This window comes from Cibotium barometz, chromosome 11, assembly GCF_041138505.1.
Source record: "Cibotium barometz isolate CiBa-2024 chromosome 11, ASM4113850v1, whole genome shotgun sequence".
Classification (NCBI taxonomy): Eukaryota; Viridiplantae; Streptophyta; class Polypodiopsida; order Cyatheales; family Cibotiaceae; genus Cibotium; species Cibotium barometz.
In genome coordinates, this window is record NC_141056.1 from 42993733 (window position 1) to 43011442 (window position 17710).

Sequence of the window (17710 nt, forward strand, 5' to 3'; positions counted from 1 at the left end):
GACACTCTCTCACTCTCTCTCTCTCTCTCTCTCTCTCTCATAATCTATCTATCTATCACTATCTATATGATATATATATCATGATTCATTATATATGTATGTATGTATGTATGTATGTATAAAAGATGCCTCTAACACGCCTCTAAAGTCTCTAAAAAATACGAGTCTTTGGAGGCATGTACCATACCCGCCTCGTACCAAACGCCTCTGACGCCTCTAACAACTATGAACGCATTCATACATTCATTTTCAGCATACATTCACAGCCTAGAACAGTCCCAATCACCCCCTTCTCTCAGCCTCAGATTTGCAGCCTTCCTACATTCCATTGGAAGAGTGCATAGGCTTGAGATCAGTCATCATCAGTGCTTCTACAGCCATGTACACTTCAGCCCAACTCTTGGTCTTTCAGAGGTCTTGCGTTTGCCTTATCTATAGTCCAAAGTCACTCCCTCAGTCATTCTCTTCAAAGATAATAAAGCAAATACTACTAGCAATAGGAGGGGACCCTTCAGTGGATGATTTGGGACCCAATAAGGTGTACAGAACTATCTCTCTCTCTCTCCTCTCTTAAAGTTTGAAGTACTAAAAGTGGATTGCTAAAGACTCGCGAAACTCAGGATAAAGAAGGCGGTGTGAGACTTTGTGTGACAGGATCCTTCATTACGCATAATTCTGATGCATGTTATAGAAAGAGCCATCAAGTATCTGGAAGGAATCATGAAGGAAAAACTCAAACTGTTCTGCTCCAAAACGGAAATCTACTCGGATCGAGTCACTCCCTAAACGACCATCCCAAAAAGTATGACGACAAAGGATTAACAGCTTGCACGATGAGGTAAGGGTTTGGTGGGACAAGGATGTAAGAATACACAATAGCGGAAGGTGGATCAACACAATACAAAGCACTGATTTGCAAAAACTTGATTACAAACCGATGGTGTCCGCCCGCTGGTGTGCTCCAAGTAAGGAGCTTTGATGGCAATCTAGACAAACTCTCAACAGAGGATGTCTTGCTTACAAGAGTGCTTGGACACAATGAAATCGATGATAAACTTGTTAGAATTTGGTGCATCTCAGGGTGTGGGATCTGGCTCTTTTATTGGCAGACATGTATCTTCTCAGGATTTATGCTAGTCGTGGGCTATCGGCCAGCTTCATGGTGGTAGTTGACAAGCTCTTGGCCTTCCTATATAAAGGGCCTCTCTCCCACGTTGTAATCAATCCAATCCTAGCGCATAAGTACTAAAGCCCATCTATTGGCTATACAACCCCTTGTAATCTCCTGCTATGATAATAGACTTGATCATTGCCTACTCTCTCCCTCTCTCTAACTCTCTCTACTTTGTCTCTTGTGATCGCTTCTGCATGTGCACACTTTCACATGGTATCACACGTCTAGGTCCTGGCTCTCCACCTCTAGGCGACCCCTTCCCTCCCTCATCTATGTTTTCCCTTCCCTCCCTCATTTGCATTTTTTCCTTCCCTCCCTCATCTGCATTTTCTTGGACTCTGGAGCAAGAAGTGCTGGTGTGGTTATTTTTTCATCAGTGGCTGCGTTTTCTTCTCCCGCACCCTCTTCTCATCAATGTTTTCATCTTGCGGTGCTCCTACCCCTGCATTATCTACAAGCCGTCACGGTGCAACCCTGGTTGGCTGCATTTTTTGCTTCTTCGAGCAATTTCACAACGGCTGGTGGTGCTTGGGCTGTGTTTTTCTACAAAATCGCCCCTTCTTCATCAGCGTTTTCTCTTCTGGTGCTCTTGCCCTGCGTTTTCCTTGCAGAGTCCAAGTAAAATCTAGGGGGGCCTGCATTGGTGATCAGAGGGCTGTTTTTACAGTCTAGACAGCAGTGAGAGGTGATGTCTTCACATGTGGTGCAGCCCGACAAGTGACTTTGACGATTCCTCTTCTTCCCCGGCTTTTCTCCCTTCTCGTTGGGTGTTTCTCAAAGGTGTTATGTGGACCTGAGGGGGCTGATTGGTCCTCATGCTCTTATCCATTGGATGTGCTTGAGAAAGAAGGAAAGAAGAAGGGCAGGTCTTTATCCCTTCTCTAGTTATACAGATAGTTTCCCCCGTGTGCTTCTAGCCAAAGGAGGCTTGTGGGCGGGAGAGGGGGCTATCAACAGCTCCTCATTTCTGGTGCATGGGACACGTGTTGGAGTTCCAAGCATAAAAATCTGGCAGCTAAAGGTCAATTTTGATAGCTATGGATTGATTGTGTTCCAAATTCATTGCTTGGTGTTGCAGAAGCTATGAACTAGATGTGTTACAAACATGTTCACCATGAAACTCATTTCGGTGGCTTTGAAACTCGTTTCACGTGTCAATGTTGAAACGTTTCATGTACACATTGAAACCATATCGTTTCATGTGGGAAAAAAGGTCGTGATTTTGTATGCTTTTTAGCTTTTCTAATTCTTTCTCTTTTCGTCTTTCATCCTATTTGTTCTTTTCTCTTCTCTTTTGTATGTCTTCTTTGTTTACTGATGATAAATATGCTAATATCATCTTATAACTATTGGCCAGTACCTTCACATTTTATGTATATGATCGTTTCGGTCCAATGTTTCATTGTCCACCTACCTGGTGTTGAAACGTTTTGTTCCAAAATAAATCGTTTCAGCATCATTTCGTTTCGATAGTGACACGTTTCACGATGACCTTGGTTACAAATTCATTGTTCGAGGTTCTGGGACGTGATGTGTTCACAGTCCACTGTTGGGGTGGATGGAGTTCACTACACACACACACTGGTGTGGAAATTCAGAGCCAAGTAGATTTCTTTGCTATCCAGGGTGGCATTGTGTTTCGAAGAGACAGGTTGGCAGGTGCATCTTCCACGGTGTATTCAATATCCGGCCAATACCGGAGTGTTCATGGTCGCATCTTCTTTATCAGTTTTCTTCTTCAAACTTTTGCACAGTATGAGTTGCCGAGGGGGTGTTAGAATTTTGTGCATCTCAGTGTGTGGGATCTGGCTCTTTTATTGGCAGACATGTATTTTCTCAGGATTTGTGCTAGTCATGGGCTTGTCAGCCAGCTTCATGGTGGCAGTCAGCCAGCTTTTGGCCTTCCTATATAAAGGGCCTCTCTCCCACTTTTTGTAATCAATCCAATCCCAACGCACAAGTACTGAAGCCCATCTATTGGTTGTACAACCCCTTGTAAACTCATGCTATGATAATAGAACTTGATCATTGCCTACTCTCTCCCTCTCTACCTCTCTCTACTTTGTCTTGTGATCGCTTGCACATGTGCACACTTTCACAAAACTACGGCTACCAAACTAGTCTATATATAGAACCCAAAGTCGGCATGGACCATAGTCACCAAAAACGTTTCGGGGTTTTTGACGTTTCAAGGTTTTTTGGGGTTTCGGGGCAAAACATTTCGGCCTTCGGCTAAGAAACGCCAAGGTTTCCCTTTTTTTATATATGATTTTGCATTACTAAAGTTCCAAACAATAGGAACTTTTAACATTTTGAGAAGCATTTGTTTTTTTTGAGAAACCAAAAAATTTAGGAGTTTCGAAACGTTTCTTGCGTTTCAGGGTTTCGGGGTTTCTCACTCCGGAAACGTGTTTTCATGTGACTATGGCATGGACGTAGGTCGACTGTTACCATTTTGGGCATATCCAGAATTCATGTGTGTGCATGGGCTTTGGATGCCCAAAAGATCAAGAATGTACAATCTTTGGGAATGGGGGATTATCCGGTATAGAGGACCAAGTGTTCATAGCATGGTCAAGGCACTCGACACGGTTTCTTGGACACAAAAATGGGCTTTGGAGCTCAAGTGTCAAGTGGAAAGTATGTACCGCAAACTCTTGAGGATTTGGAAGAGATCGAGCAATGAAACAAGTTTCTACATGGTGCTTACATGTATTTCTCATGTGGTGGAACACAAAGAGATCATCTCCTAAATTTTCCTAGACCCTTGTCAAGCCATCATGGAGGATGTTATCACAATTTTCCACCATCTAAAGCATCGACCAGCAACAAATGCTAGTCAACCAACATTAGTTGCTAAATACGCCATTTTCAGCAGCATTTAATACTCACAGCAGCAAGTCGTGGTATTTAAAGCAGGCCAACAGCAGCATGCTACCACTGACCAGCAGCCCTATAACACATAAAAGCAGCCACCCCTCCATTGCACAAATCCATCTCATAAAATCAGTATTCCCTTGGAAAACTTTGGTCTGTGCAAGCATAATTCACAGTCAAGCACCTAGTGCTTCAGTCCAAAGGCAGCCCCGAAGCTTGCTTCAGTAGTCAGCCTTCAGTAGTGCATCTATCCGAAGTGGCTTCAAAGTTGGCTTCATACCGCTTGATGGTTCAATAGATGTCTGGTCTACAACGTCCTTGCGTTTGGCAGTCTCCGTCAGTCAAGTCTCTCTTTCTCTGCATTGTACCAGTTCTCTAAAGTAATATAAGCAAATAATCCTGCTTTCACCATGGGGGGGGGGGAGAGCTTCAGTGGATAAATTGGGACCCAATCTGGTGTTGTCTCTACTTCTTCTCTCTCACTAGCTCTACCTCCTGTGTATAAAAGATTGCTTCATGCTCACTTCATAAAGGTATAAAGAAGGTCTCTTATTGTGTGTTACACGATCTAGCCAATTGCATGTTACAGAACCCGAGTTGGTGCGGGATCAACGTACTAGACGGTCTCGGCATACCAAACGGAAAGGACGGTTTGAGATCGAGGCTACATGGGAGTTAGTGCATAGTCTAAAGCGTCATTTCTCCGTATTCATAGCTGAGGACACCAATGGTTCTTAAGAGGGAAAGTATGCTATGTCCAAGGACTAACCAAGGTTAAGACCTTCAGGTTAGGTTAACCATAGCCTAGCGGTTTGGCATTTAAAGTGGGGGTTAGTAGCTTTTATGAGACGTGTGCTCAATGACTTTATGAGTCATTTTGAAAGAGAGCTCCTCAGACCTGGACTCGAGGCATTGAGACTACTCCTTGCTTACATCCGATGGGTGTCTACTAGTGGTAGTGGACGCTAGGGAGTTTACATGTGGAGCCATGTCTCTGATGCTCCCATCCCCCTATGCTCGAGGGTGAGCCTAAATTTCTCTATGGTCGGTCAGTGAGCTAGATGCCCGAGTCTTTGTATGTTTGTTTATACTTAATCACAGAGTTTGTTACTCTGAGGGCTAGATAGGGGAAGAGCGGGGTGGGGGGCACCAGGCTCCCATTTGGACCTACTGTAGTGTCTTGTATATGCGAGTATTGTGTTTCATTCTGTTATTTAACAATTCAGTGCATTATTTTTTATAAGTCAACTGCTTTTGCAAAATGCCCTAACAACACCCATAAATTTGAGGAATTGTTACCCATAGGAGACCACACAAAATGCAAGGGGGATTAAGGACATGTTCCATGGACACCGACACAAAGGAATCACCATCTCATTGTGTGAAAATGGTATTTTCCCAGCCCTAAAAGGGGATTTTATGTGATATTATTTGGTTTTTTGTCCCTTGCTGCTGGCCGACAGCCCCTGTTCTGGGCCGACCAACAGCCCACCCTATATATATACATATCGTTTCCTATTCAGCACTCACATATCATATTCAACATCTGGATCTTCTGTTGCTACTGCCAGCCTCCCTGGAACCTCATCACTTCAGCGTTTTTCTCATACAGATCATCCAGGGGCAGCGCCTTCACAGCCCTCTACACCACCAGATCTGCCCTGTTCTGGCAGCCCTCTTCACCACCAGCTCTGCCCTGTTCTGGCAGCCCCTCTACACACCTGAACCCTGCTCTACCTCAGCATTTTCAGGTTTGCGTTTTGGTGATTTCTGCAGTCCTATTCAGCACTGCAGAGTATACCACTACCTCTTCACCAACCGCACCATCACATCAGCAGCCCACTCGCCATAGTCACAGGGGACGGAGGGGACGGAGGCTTGGAACGCCGGGACGGCGAAACGGGACGGGGACGGCAGGGGACGGACAGACGTCCCCCTGGAGGCGTCCCTCACAAGGGACGGTGAAGGGGACAGCAGTAGGAACGGGGACGGCTGTGGGGGACGGCCCTGTGGGGGGACGGCAGGGAGCCATTCTGTGGTTTCTTTTGCCCGTTTCTAGCCGTTTGCGGGGCCGTTTCTAGCCGTTTGGCTTGGCCGTTTGGGGAGGCCTTGAGCCTTTGAGGCTTGGGCCTTGGGCCTTGGGCCTTGCCTCTCTCTTGCCTTGAGGTTTGGCCTTTAGGCTTGAGCCTTGGGGCCTTGGGCCTTGGCCCTTGAGGCTTGGCCCTTGCCTCTCTCTCTCTCACTTGCCCTTGCCTCTCTCTTGCCTATCTAATATCTATATAAGAACAAGGCTACAAGGCTACAAGCATGGAGTTTAGGCTTTAGCGTAAACGGCCCTTCGGGCCGGGGGGGGAGTCATCTCCCCCCCGCACCCCCTGCAGAGAGGGGCTCACGCCCCCCTCCGCACCTTCCCCCAAGTAGGCTGGTGTGAAACTGCGCGCCGCAACGGACCCAGAATTTACAGCCCATATGCAGTAGGTGTATAATAACTCACCGCATATGCATGTAGCCTGGTTGGCAGTGTGCCAACCTTCTCCAGAATCGTCTCATGCTATCTGGCCACAATCGGCCACCATCCGGTGTTAATATGACTCAAAAGCTTACCATTTTATGTAAATTTGTGCTCATTTTGATGTACTTCCAAAGTAGAATAAGTGTAGAGTAGAAAAACTTTTAAAAAAAGTATTTTTTGAGTGCCGTTCCCTCCCCCGTCCCCGTTCCCTACTTATGGCCGTCCCCCGTCCCGTCCTCGTCCCCGTCCCCCATTCCTTGTGACTATGCCACTCGCTGCTTCATCATCATCACATCGTTGGGACAGCAGCCCCCTCTGCTCATCTTCACACCCCTCAAGTATTGCAGCACCCTCATCACCAGAGCCTAGCAGCCTGCACCACTCGGAACGGCAACCCTCTATGCTTTTCACCACCCCTCAAGTACCGCAGCACCCTTGTCACCAGAGCCTACACCACTTCACCTTTTGCTACCCACTACAGATATCTACCACCTCGGAGTGAGACTCCATCAACTGATGCGACCCTTCCACACCGACCACCTCTAGGAGTGCCTTTGCCTCACATCCACGCTAGCCTCCGTCACCGACCTTGCCTCAGCTCCAACCTCGTCTGTGCTTCTACGCCGGTCTACTACTCAGCCCTCACATCAGAGGGACTCTTGTGCATGATTTCATTCACCATCATACATACACTCATTCACCCTTTTCATGCTGTGTTGATTTGCTCTGATCTCTCGAACATCCGGTCCTTTCGTCCTTTTGCCCTCACATGGTATCAGAGCTATCGTGAGGACAGGGATTGAAGAACTCGAGAGCACACAGCATGGATCGTCTACCCACATTCCTGGAGGACCAATTTTTCTCACCAGAAGTTGATTCTCCTTACTCTGATCTGGACCACACAGGGAATGGGACTTCTTACTCAATGGAGAGCCCCGTTTCAAGGTCTTAAACTGGGAGACGATCAGCCCATCTACATCTACTCACCCTCTACACCTTTGCCATCACAATCTTCCTCTCTGAACTTATCAGACTTCGCTTCCAGAGGGGAATACATTCCTTTTGCTAGTGTGTCCATGTGAGACTCTGATATCCTTCATCTTCTCTCATGGTCCCCTTTTGGCCTGAGAGGGGGGGTGTGAAAATGGTATTTTTCCCAGCCCTAAAAGGGGATTTTATGTGATTTTATTTGGTTTTTTGTCTCTTGATGCTAGCCGACAGCCCCTGCTCTGGGCCGACCAGCAGCCCACCCCATATATATACACATCGTTTCCTATTCAGCACACACATCATATTTGACATCTGGATCTTCTGTTGCTGCTGCCGGCCTCCCTGGATCCTCATCACGTCAATGTTTTTCTCATACTGATCATCCAGGGGCAATGCCTTCACAGCCCTCTACACCACCACATCTGCCCTGTTCTGGCAGCCCTCTTCACCACCAGATCTGCCCTGTTCTGGCAGCCCCTCTGCACCCCTAAACCTTGCTCTACCTCAGCATTTTCAGGTTTGCGTTTTGGTGATTTCTGCAATCCTATTCAGCAATGCAGATCTGCGTTTACCACTAACTCTTCACCGACCCCACCATCACATCAGCAGCCATCTCTGCTTCATCATCAGCAGCAGCCCTCTCTGCTCATCTTCACCACCCCTCAAGTATTGCAGCACCCTCGTCACCAGAGCTTGGCAGCCTGCACCACTCGGGACGGCAGCTCTCTATGCTATTCACCACCCCTCAGGTACCACAGCACCCTTGTCACCAGAGCCTGCACTTGCCACCACTTCACCTTCCGCTGCCCACTACAAATATCTACCACCTTGGAGTGACTGTGCATCCACCGACGCGAGCCTTTGACACCACCCACCTCTCGAAGTGCCTTTTGACTCACATCGACGTGAGCCTTCGTCGCCGACCGTGCTTAAACTCCGACCTCGTCTGTGCTTCTGCGCCAGTCTACTACTCAACGTCACCTCACATCAGAGGGCCCCTTGTACATGATTTCATTCAACATCATACATACATTCATTCACCCTTTTCATGCTGTGTTGATTTGCTCTCGTCTCTCGTACATATGGTCCTTTCGTCCTTTTTCCCTCACATCGTATCAGAGCTATCGTGAGCAAAGGGATTGAAGACCTCCAAAGCACATAGCATGGATCGTCTACCCGCATTCTCGGAGGACCAATTTTTCTCACCAGAAGTTGATTCTCCTTACTCTAACCTGGACCACACAAGGAATGGGACTTCTTACTCAATGGAGAGCCCCGTTCAAGGTCTTACATTGGGAGACGATCAGCCCATCTACATCTACTCACCCTCTACACCTTTGCCATCACAATTTTCCTCTCTGAACTTATCAGACTTTGCTTTCATAGGGCAATACATTCATTTTGCCAGTGTGTCCATGTGGGACACTGATATCCTTCATCTTCTCTCATGGTCCCCTTTTGGCCTGTGAGGGGGGGTGTGACAATGGTATTTTTCCCAGCCCTAGAAGGGGATTTTATGTGATTTTGTTTGGTTTTTTGCCTCTTGATGCTAGCCGCCCAGCAGCCCACCCCATATATATATATACACATGGTTTCCTATTCAGCACACACACATTATATTCAACATCTGGATCTTCTGTTGCTGCTGCCGGCCTCCCTGGATCCTCATCACGTCAGCGTTTTTCTCATACAGATCCTCCAGGGGCCCTCTTCACCACCAGATCTGCCCTGTTCTGGCAGCCCTCTTCACAACCAGATCTGCCTTGGTCTGGCAGCCCCTCTGCACCCCTGAACCTTGCCCTACCTAACCATTTTCAGGTTTGCGTTTTGGTGATTTCTGCAGTCCTATTCAGCACTGCAGATCTGCGTTTACCACTACCTCTTCAGCGACCGAACCATCACATCAGCAGCCACTCTCTGCTTCATCATCATCAGATCGTTGGGACAGCAGCCCTCTCTGCTCATCTTCACCACCCCTCAAGTATTGCAGCACCCTCGTCACCAGAGCCGAGCCTGGCAGCCTGCACCACTCAGGACGGCAACCCTCGATGCTTTTCACCACCCCTCAGGTACCATAGCACCCTTGTCACCAGAGCCTGCACCACTTCACCTTCCGCTGCCCACTGCAGATATCTACCACCTCGAAGTGACACTATATCCACCGACACGAGCCTTCGACACCAACCACCTCTCGGAGTGCCTTTGCCTCACATTGTCGCGAGCCTTCGTCGCCGACCATGCTTCAACTCCAACCTCATCTATGCTTCTATGCCAGTCTACTACTCGGCGCCACCTGACATCAGAGGGCCTCTTGTACATGATTTCATTCACCATCATACATACACTCATTCACCCTTTTCCTGCTGTGTTGATTTGCTCTGATCTCTCGTACATCTGGTCCTTTCGTCCTTTTTCCCTCACATGGTAGTATCAGAGCTATTGTGAGCAAAGGGATTGAAGACCTCGAGAGCACACAACATGGATCATCTACTTGCATTCATGGAGGACCAATTTTTCTCACCAGAAGTTGATTCTCCTTACTCTCATATGGACCACACAAGGAATGGGACTTCTTACTCAATGGAGAGCCCCGTTCAACGTCTTACATTGGGAGACGATCAGCCCATCTACATCTACTCACCCTCTACACCTTTGCCATCACAATCTTCCTCTCTGAACTTATCAGACTTCGCTTCCAGAAGGGGATACATTGCTTTCGCCAGTGTGTCCTTGTGGGACCCTGGTATCCTTCATCTTCTCTCATGGTCCCCTTTTGGCCTTTTTAAGAGGGGGTGTCGGAAAATGGTATTTTTCCCAGCCCTAAAAGGAAATTTTATGCGATTTTATTTGGTTTTTTGTGTTTTGTTGCTAGCCGACAGCCCCTGTTCTGGGTCGACCAACAGCCCACCCCATATATATACACATCGTTTCCTATTCAGCACACACACACATCATATTCGCCATCTGGATCTTCTGTTATTGCTGCTGACCTCCCTGGATCCTCATCACTTCAGCGTTTTTCTCATACAGATCATCGAGGAGCAGTGCCTTCACAGCCCTCTACACCACCAGATCTGCCATGTTCTGGCAGCCGTCTTCACCACCAGATCTGCCCTATTCTGGCAACCCCTCTGCACCCCTGAACCCTGCTCTATCTCAGCATTTTCAAGTTTATGTTTTGGTGATTTCTGCAGTCCTATTCGGCACTTGAGATCTGCGTTTACCACTATCTCTTCACCGACCGCACCATCACATCAACACCCCACTCTCTGCTTCATCATCATCACATCGTTGGGATAGCATCTCTCTTTGCTCATCATCAAATCGTTGGGACAGCAGCCCTCTCTGCTCATCAGTTCACATCGTTGGGACAAAAGCCCTCTCTGCTCATCTTCACCACCCCTCAAGTATTGCAGCACCCTCGTCACCAGAACCTAGTAGCCTGCACCACTCGGGACGGCAGCCCCCTATGCTATTCACCACCCCTCAGGTACCGCAACACCCTTGTCACCAGAGCCTGCACCACTTCACCTTTCGCTCCCCACTACAGATATCTAGCAGCTCGAACTAACTTTGCATCCACCGACGCGAGCCTTTGCCACTAACCACCTCTGAGAGTGCCTTTGACTCACATCAACGAGAGCCTTCGTCGCCGACCATGCTTCAACTCCGACCAGGACCGACCTTGTCTGTGCTTCTGCGTCGGTCTACTACTCAACGTCACCTCACATCAGAGGGCCTCTTTTACATGATTTCATTCACCATCATACATACACTCGTTCACCCTTTTCATGTTGTGTTGATTTGCTCCGATCTCTCGTACATCTGGTCCTTTCACCTTTTACCCTCACATGGTATCAGAGCTATCGTGAGCAAAGGGATTGAAGACCTCACGAGCACATAGCATGGATCGTCTACCCACATTCCCGGAGGACCAATTTTTATCACCAAAAGTTGATTCTCCTTACTCTGATCTAGACCACATAGGGAATGGGACTTCTTACTCAATGGAGAGTCCCATTCAAGGTCTTACATCGGAAGGCAATCAACCCATCTACATCTACTCACCCTCTACACCTTTGCCATCACAATCTTCCTCTCTGAACTTATCAAACTTCGCTTCCAGAGGGGAATACATTCCTTTTGCCAGTGTGTCCATGTGGGACACTAGTATCCTTCATCTTCTCTCATGGTCCCCTTTTGGCCTGAGAGGGGGTGTGTAAAAATGGTATTTTTCCCAGCCCTAAAAGGGGATTTTATGTGATTTTGTTTGGTTTTTTGTCTCTTGCTGCTAGCTGACAGCTCCTATTCTAGGCCGACCAGCAGCCCACACCATATATATACACATCGTTTCCTATTCAGCACACACACATCATATTCAACAGCTGGATCTTCTGTTGCTGCTGCTGGCCTCCCTGGATCCTCATCACGTCAGCATTTTTCTCATACAGATCATCCAGGGACCAGGGGCCCTCTTCACCACCAGATCTACCCTGTTCTGGCAGCCCTCTTCACCACCAGATCTGCCCTGTTCTGGCAGCCCCTCTCCCCTGAACCTTGCTCTACCTCAGCATTTTCAGGTTTGCGTTTTGATGATTTCTGCAGTCCTATTCAGCACTGCAGATCTGCATTTACCACTACCTCTTCACCGACCGCACCATCACATCAGCAGCTCACTCTTTGCTTCATCATCATCACATCATTGCGACAGCAGCGATGTGATGATGATGAAGCAAAGTGTGGGCTGCTGCTCTCTGCTCATCAGCTCACATCGTTGGGAATAAAGCCCTCTCTACTCATCTTCACCACCCCTCAAGTATTGAGGCACCCTTGTCACCAGAGCCTTGCAGCCTGCACCACTCGGGACAGCAGCCCTCTATGCTATTTACCACCCCTCGGGTACCGCAGCACCCTTGTCACCAGAGCCTGCACCACTTCACCTTCCGCTGCCCACTACAAATATCCACCACCTCAGAGTGACTCTGCATCCATCGACGCGAGCCTTCGACACCAACCACCTCTCGGAGTGCCTTTGCCTCACATCTACGTGAGCCTTCGTCGCCGACCGTGCTTCAACTCCGACCTCGTCTGTGCTTCTGTGCCGGTCTACTACTCAGCATCACCTCACATCAGAGGGCCCCTTGTACCTGATTTCATTCACCAGCATACATACACTCAAGGTTTGGTTTGTTTGCTAGAGTTGCAAGACGACCTTCTAGTTTCTGAATTCTGAAGCTGCCCATTCAGTGGAGCATTCTCTTCTAGGAGTTTGGTGATTTGTTAGAGCATGAAAAGGGTGAGGACCCCACAAAAAGAAGATAATGTTGTGAAGATGAATCTAACTCGGAGACCATGCCCAGGGGACTAGGACCTTTAATACACTTTTTGTTACCATCCATGCATATTAACATTGAACACAACCATTAAATCATATCCATAAAATACACTAAAAGAGAGATGTGCAGGATGACACCTCAGTGGGGCAGGAGATGGGCCAACACACCTCCCACCAAGAAATATTCCATTACAAAGGAGTAATAATCGAGTACAAGCTTTGGGGAACATGCTCCGGATTTATCCACATATAACCATCTATGATCCAAATACCCATGGGCTTAGTCTATGCAATGATATTAGCCCAGTTATTGCAAGTACTGTTTGAACAGAAAATACACCAACTGTATGGTTCAATTCAGTTCGGACAGTAGGTAAAGAAGCTAGTACAGCAAGTACATGGGGTGATACAGCAGGTACAGATGTTGGTACAAAAAGTACAGTTGTTGGCACTGCACGTGTAGAGGCAAAACGACAAATCTGTCGCAATAGAATGGCTGCAGCATAGCCGATAGGTAGCCAGGATCAAGAATGATGATCAAGAAAGGGGATGGAGAGGGCTGATCAGCATGTAGAAGTGTGTAGAGAGCTCATCCATGCAGAGAGAGCTCCCCAAAAGAAAGAGAAGAACTGCCAAATATAGGGGTTATACACATACATGCCCCAAATGTGTGTCCACACCTCAAGAAAGAGAAGAACTGCAAAATATAGGGGTTACGCACTTACTTGCCCCAAATGTGTGTCCACACCTCATATTACATAATGCCACTTGTAAAGCTAAAACATACACACTTGCGGACTGTGTGCAAAATATCCAAAATGTTCACCCTTGTGTGCAATCTGTTTCATATCACATTAAACATTGGAAGCCCACTTTTTAAAAGAGTGTGAATCCTTTTAAATACAAGGTGCCCAACTAATAACTTGTTCACCCACAATATAGGTGAGCGCAAACACCATAAAAGAGTCTGTTTCCATCTAAAATATTTACCTTTGTCTCAAAGAGCTGTGACAGGCGCCATGACCAAATTCTAGGAGCCATAGTTCTTGTATTGGATAAATCCTCCATTCCCAAAGCTTACATGTTCTTACCTTTTGGGCTTCCGAAGTCTGTCCACTTATAAAAATGTCCAAGCTGGTTACACAAAGACTTACACAAGACCTTTAGCAGCATCGACACGATGGTCAAGGAAGAGTTGCGAGAATACATCAGATCAGACATTGAAGCCAAAGTCCAAGAAAACAAACTGAGGCAATCTAAAGCCCTTCAGATCCATGTGGGACATTTCTTGAAGGATGGCACATGGACATGGATGAAGATGAGGAGGGATATTTAGATAATCAACTACGTGAAGCCATGCCAATGATCAACTAGGAGCTAGTATCTGCCAAAGTTTTACAAAAAGGTAATCATGCTATGCTCACGTATCTACCAAATTCGATAAGATCGGGGTTCTAAAACAATCAAACAAACTTGAAGGCACAAAGAATCAATCCCAATGCAGCTCAAGCAAAAAAATGCAAAATTACCCTATGTCCGGACAGCTCGGAAAGAAGGCAAGTGGACAGTCTATCGTGAGAGGAGAGAGGATTTTTGTAAGTCCAAACCAAAACCAAACCCACATAATTAGTGGTTCTTGATGCTTGGCATCACAAATCTACTAGTTGATTATAGTAAGATGTTTTGTTAATTGTTTTCTCTTGCTAGACCATGGAAATTTCAAAGTAGCTCACGACTAGTATGGTTTTTATGTTATGTATTGAGTCTCATATGTCATTTTGGCTTTCTGAAGAAATACATATAAATTTCTTCTTCTTCTTCTTCTTCTTCTTCTTCTTCTTCTTCTTCTTCTTCTCTCTCTCTCTCTCTCTCTCTCTCTCTCTCTCTCATGCACGTGCACGCACACGCACATATGTATATACAATAACACCAGATAACTTCAAAAATTTCAGTGTAAGTGACCATACTTCTAGGAGAACTGTGAACAAATCTCAAAAATGGGCCAACACAGCATACAAGTAGCATACACCATGCAAAAACTTCAAAATGTGGCAGAACTGCTGCCAAGACTTTATTTTAGGATATAAATTCATTCAGTTCTGCGTACTTCCTACCGCACTTACAAAAAGAGTGATGTTTGCTCTACCTTTGGATGGATGCTTGATATGTTCTTGGCACTAAAGTTGTTTCTTCCTTACTGATAAAATGTCCCTTTACATTCTTCGGATTTGCATAGGCATTGTTTTCCTAGCACTTGAAGTTCTGAGGTTGGCATTTCAGATCCATAATCAATTGTTAATTCTCTGAAAGGTGGAATGTTGTCCATTGCAAAGAGCATAATATGAGGACGTTTTGTATCTTGGTGATCCCGCATAATGCACTGCACTAAGACATTTGGAGAACAACTGTGATTTATAAACCGAGCTGCATTGCCAATTTGGCTGGAGTCGATAATAAGATCCGGTCTAGGAGTACTATGAGTGACTTGTGATGCTTGGGTATCCAAAAAACTAGATACATCCCCCCATGGAGGATTATTTCTGGGCAACCTGCTCACATCTAGAACATAGTCTCTGGTATGTAAAGACTGCAAATTCTGGACGAGCCTCCCAGTGTACTCACAGATGAAGCTCCCGGCTGGAATGGTGTCCCAAGACCTCAGTCCCCACCCTCTATCCTCTGTCTTAAAAACTTCCAAGCGATACTTCAGGGCTCTTTGTGTCAGCCTGTTTCTACAGCCAAAAGAGCACTTGCAATTGCTGCCACACTCATAAATCACACCCCTTTCTTTAACAAGAATCCCGCCATTGAGATAAGCAAACATGCTCCCATTCCCTGAAAAGCAGGAGCATGCCTGAGAGGCATTGCAGGCACCTGTGCAATCACATCCTTGGGCACGCCCAAACTGCTGGTAGGCAGCCCCTTGTGGGTAGTGCAAGCTAGTGGAATACTCAAAAGGGGGTGGGCTTTGGAGACTGTCAACCGAATTTACAACACACACAGGCATACCTTCTTTGCCATTGGCAATGTCGGCCACACGCAATCCTTCTCTCTCACCAGGCTTGTACTTTAAGGAGTTAGAAAGCTTAAGAATAGCGGATCCAAGCTCAGGTTGCCCAGGTAGCCTGCGTAGCTTGAACTTAAACTCTTCAAATCCATACTTGCCTTTCTCAGACCAACATTGTTCTACCTTGTAGAGACCATCATAGGTATATGTTTTGCCAGAGGGACTGGCACCATCCTTGATGCCTCTTGTTACTCGAACAGGTACTTGGTGCTTCATGCTACCCTCCATAGCTAGATTTCCCCTTTCCAGTTTTTGATCTTCATTGGGTTTACTGTCCAGGGCACTTTTGCCACCTTGGCCTGTGTACACGAGCTCTTCACCGTCATCTTTAGCATCATACCCTCCAGAAGAGATGATACTTATGGCTACTGGTGTATTGTACTCACTCTCTTTCATTGTGAGGTACTCGATACCACCTTGGATAGGCCCATGCATTCCAATGCAGCATATTTCCATTCTGAAATAGAACTGATCACCAACTTCTATTCCAGGGACAGACCCAATCACTTTCCCATTGCGATTTACCGCGAGACCTCTTAGGTTTATAACGCTGCCAGCGTTCAAGTCCGGCCTGCTACCCTTGCTGGCCTCTTTGTCTTTGCTCTCTTCATCTAGCAATAAGTTTCTGCGCAAGGCGTCGTAAAGCCGTAGTGTGTTGGTGACAGCTCTGTGAGGAGAAATACTGCTGGAAACTCCAGCTGCTGTGCGCCTGGCCACGCCCGGTCTTTTAGGCTTCGATTCTCGGCCCCTTTTTTTCTCCTTTTGGCCTGGAAGGCCATCACCAGAATGCTCATTTGCTGTAGATTTCTTGCTTACCTCTGCTTTGTGGTCAGTGGCACCGTCATTTCTAGCGCATCCCGATGGAAAGTCACGGACCGCTGAAGCCTTAGCTTTGCCGGCTTTGACACTTATTTTTGCACTCCCGCTGCCATTTTTTGCACTCCTGGTGCCGTCTTCTGGAGTCCTGGTGCTATCTTTCGCATTCTCGCTGCCACCGGCTTTAGCAGCACCGCCACCACTGTTGCCATCTGTCCCCTGCCTGAAAAACTCCGGACGAAATCCGTTGAAAACATTGAGTGGGTCGAATGTATGGGGAAGATAAGGCGGCACCCCTGGAGGCGCTACGATGCGCAGAGGAGGCACATAAAAAACAGGGCCTTGTTGCATAAACTGTTGCCCCGGATCGCTACTAGCACTCGCGAAGGCGGGTTGTTCCATTGAAAAGCAAAGACAAGTCGCCAAAGGGGCCTCTGGCGTTTTGACAACAGTCCAAGACCAAAATGAAAGCTTTTTGTGTTGGCAGAACAAGCTCCTGGCTATGGCGGACAGACAAGCAACAGAGGCAGGTGTGGGGACTCAAAGTTCTAAATGTTGATGGCGGTGATTCATAGTGCTCCTATTGTACCATCTCCACATAGGTAGAGCCCTCCATTTTAAGATGCTTCACACCAAGACTAAAGCACAAGTCTCTGGGTAAGTGGTGGCCCATGCTAGGGCTACATCATCTTTACACAAGCACCTTTACACATTCCACTGGAAGGTGTCTTCTCCTGGAAGTCCCTTTACACCATGATGAAGCACAGGACCTTGTGGTAGGTGGGCTACTCCTGGAGTAGTTGGAGCCACACTAGGCATGAGCATAGGCATATCCCTCTCTCCTCTCTGAAAGGAGAGCCCTCTGATGAGACACTGAAGGAGCCCACTGATAAGATAGGTTGTGGGTCCACATGGGTCCACATTGCGAGAAGCATTTTT

At 47.0% G+C, this 17710-nt stretch overlaps 1 protein-coding gene across 1 annotated transcript in view; it reads right to left on the reverse strand.

Annotated features, from left to right (window-relative positions):
• LOC147634197 (histone-lysine N-methyltransferase family member SUVH9-like) overlaps positions 1-17361 on the reverse strand; it is a 50417-nt gene extending 33056 nt beyond the window's left edge. Inside the window, exon 1 of the mRNA XM_086805356.1 lies at positions 15035-17361. Coding sequence (XP_086661482.1) covers positions 15083-17173 — 2091 coding nt within the window. The 5' untranslated portion in view covers positions 17174-17361 and the 3' untranslated portion in view covers positions 15035-15082. The remainder of the gene's footprint in view (positions 1-15034) is intronic.
• Between the last annotated feature and the right edge of the window lie 349 nt (positions 17362-17710).